We start from the raw sequence: 2,447 nt of genomic DNA, 5'->3' as shown, positions 1-2,447 counted from the left end.
CTCATGTTAGGGGATTGTGGATATAGGAACCTGGACATAGTGACAGATGCCACAGACGGGGGCTGTATGACCATTTGGAGTAAAGAGATGCTGTACCTAGGAATGCTGGGTAATCACGTCAGCTTTACAGGGATAGTGGGAATGTTTTAAAGAGTTGGGAGTGAAATTCAGAGCAGAATGGGAAGTTTATCAAGGGCCGTTCTATAGTTGGAAGTTAATGAACAATTGAATACAAAGAGACTGAGAATGTGATTTATTCCATCAGACATAGCACATAGACATTTCCATAGAGTAGCAGTGTCGGAGTGCTGCATTTGGATAACTGGCATTCACGAGTAAACGAAGATAGGCGAATAATCTGCAAAGGGGAGTTCTGAGATAACAGATGCAGCAGGAACTCTTGTTCTCTACAGTCCCCAAGCCCAGCTCCTTCATCTTGGTGCCTTAGATTCAGTCGCCTGAGAATTCTCTAGCATAGTCCTCCCATGGACCCCAGCAAAGGAAGGTCCTCGGTCTCATCTCAACGGAATCCACGATTCTAGTCCTCCGTCCCTGAAGGTTTGTGGTCGCTTGCTCCACACAGTCCAAACACCTGCCTTGAGCGGTGGCTTTCTGACGTTCAGCTCCGCTTACTACAGGCCTTGGGTCCTCCTGGTGGCCACAAAACCTAAAGCAGGGGGAAAAATGCCCAGCCCACGTCAGCTTCAACTCCGGAGGGAGGGCGCAGAATCATACCTTGACAAACACCACTCACCTCCAGCTTCCAGCCATGCCCGCTGATCTCCCAGGTCCTCCAGGCGCGCAGTTGTGACTGAAACAGCTCGTAGACACAACTGGCTCATTTTGGGCGACGCAGCAACATGGCTCCAGCACTACAGCCAGGGCACCCACTCTCCTCTCGGGACCCTTTCTGGGAGACCGCGGGCTCGGGTCTGGTTCATCCTTTAAGCACAGAAAGGCTGGACTCATTCTGCGCTCTACAAACACAGAAACACTGGACCCTCACATCACAAAGTGGTAGGCTACAGAGATATCATCTTAATTACAAATGGGGTTCAATTCAACCCAGGGTCCTAAACGTTAAGAGACTAATTGCACTCCATGCGTGGTCGCAAGCAGCACCGCTAATTCATTGCCGGCAGCGACTTTGGACCTTCCAATGAACAAAGCAACCACAAAGAAAAACATCAAATACTGAATGGAAGGGGTGCAGCGCATCTCCAAAACAAAAGGTTGCGTTTCTCTTTCCCCTACCCCAACCTCCCCCACCCCCACCCCGAATCTGCGCCCATTCCGTCCGACCCTGGCCGCTTAGGCAAGCTGCAAATGGATATAGGTGAAAATGCAGGAAGTAATGGAGAAGGCGATGGCCGCGTAGATGAAGATGGAGAGGTGCGGGAAGTGGTCGAGGTAGCAGCCCTCGTCCTCCAGAGGCTCCTCCACCAAAGGATCCTCTTCCTTGGGCTCGGGCTCCGGGCGTGCGGCGGCCTTTCGGGACTGCCCAGCGCGGTTCCCTGGAGCTCTCCCGCCCGCGCGCCGACCAGATTTCCTGCCAGCCCAGGACGCCGACTTGGGTGCACGGGCAGTGTGGCTTTCCTCCGGGGGCGGCTTATCGAACAAGCCCTCGGACTCAGGGTCAGAGTCGAAATACATCTGCTCTGGACTCCAGGGCTTGCGCGCAAAGGGACCTTTAGCCATTGGCGCAGACCACGGACAGGCAGGTCAGATGCTGAGACTTAGAGGCGAAGTCCCTACAGGGTCGCAGTGCAGTGGGTGGTGGCCGAGACTGCAGCAGTATTTCTACACCCAGTGTGGGTGGGGGTAGCGGGGGCGGAGCCAGCAGAACAGGGGGCCTCTGCGGGGTCCGGGGCCTCTCTGTCCAGACGCCACTTTCTCTGGCTCCTCCTTTCCGCCCACAGCCTGTTGCAGAGGTTGGCCAGCCAGCTTCTAGCACCTCTTAAGTCTTGGCGCAGCGAGGTCTGTTTCCATAGCAATGAGACTGGAGTGCGGGGGAGGAGGCTAGAGGCGCTTGTTGGGATCTCCGAGCTAGTAAGGTAAGGGCGGGGGGGGGGGGGGGGGGGGGTCTTGCCACTCTGGGAGATGAAATGCAGGAGTCAAACATTCAAGCTGTGTCAGGAGCTTCCCCAGGGTTTTATTTTTCCTTTTCAAAGACATGAGTAATGTAAGGTTTTAAAAACTGATAGACAAACACGTTCAATGAGGTGATGCACAAATGCGCAGTTTTATAACCAAACGACATGGCATTGCTGCTTGAGAGGCAGATACGTGAAAATCAGCGAAGAAAGGCCAACACGCAGACTAAGTGGTGGCCACTTATCTGATTCCTCTATATATGCGCTTTCCCTCTCCACCTCTTTCCCTTCCTCCCAGGCTGAACTTCTGATCCCCAGGTGGCTCCAGCAGTGTGTGTGTGTGTGTGTGTGTGT

The 2,447-nt window shown here is 53.8% G+C and overlaps 1 protein-coding gene across 1 annotated transcript; it reads right to left on the bottom strand.

The window, feature by feature from the left end:
* Positions 1 to 238: 238 nt before the first annotated feature.
* Positions 239 to 1,973, bottom strand: Smim48 (small integral membrane protein 48). Its single transcript, XM_087910382.1, has 2 exons — positions 755 to 1,973; positions 239 to 667 (listed from the first exon to the last, which is right to left on the bottom strand). Exon 1 carries the CDS (start codon positions 1,696 to 1,698, stop codon positions 1,312 to 1,314), a length of 387 nt encoding a protein of 128 aa, XP_087766508.1. The 5' UTR covers positions 1,699 to 1,973; the 3' UTR covers positions 239 to 667; positions 755 to 1,311.
* Positions 1,974 to 2,447: the final 474 nt, after the last annotated feature.

The sequence above is a fragment of the Myodes glareolus genome, chromosome 9 (genome assembly GCF_982192425.1).
Source record: "Myodes glareolus chromosome 9, mMyoGla1.1, whole genome shotgun sequence".
In the NCBI taxonomy this organism is placed as follows: domain Eukaryota; kingdom Metazoa; phylum Chordata; class Mammalia; order Rodentia; family Cricetidae; genus Myodes; species Myodes glareolus.
Note: the sequence above shows the minus strand (reverse complement) of the source record. Positions and strands in the feature narration are given on the sequence as shown.

Coding starts and splice junctions, on each gene's coding strand:
- Smim48 (XM_087910382.1), bottom strand. CDS start 1,698: ATGGCTAAAGGTCCCTTTGCGCGCAAGCCCTGGAGTCCAGAGCAGATG.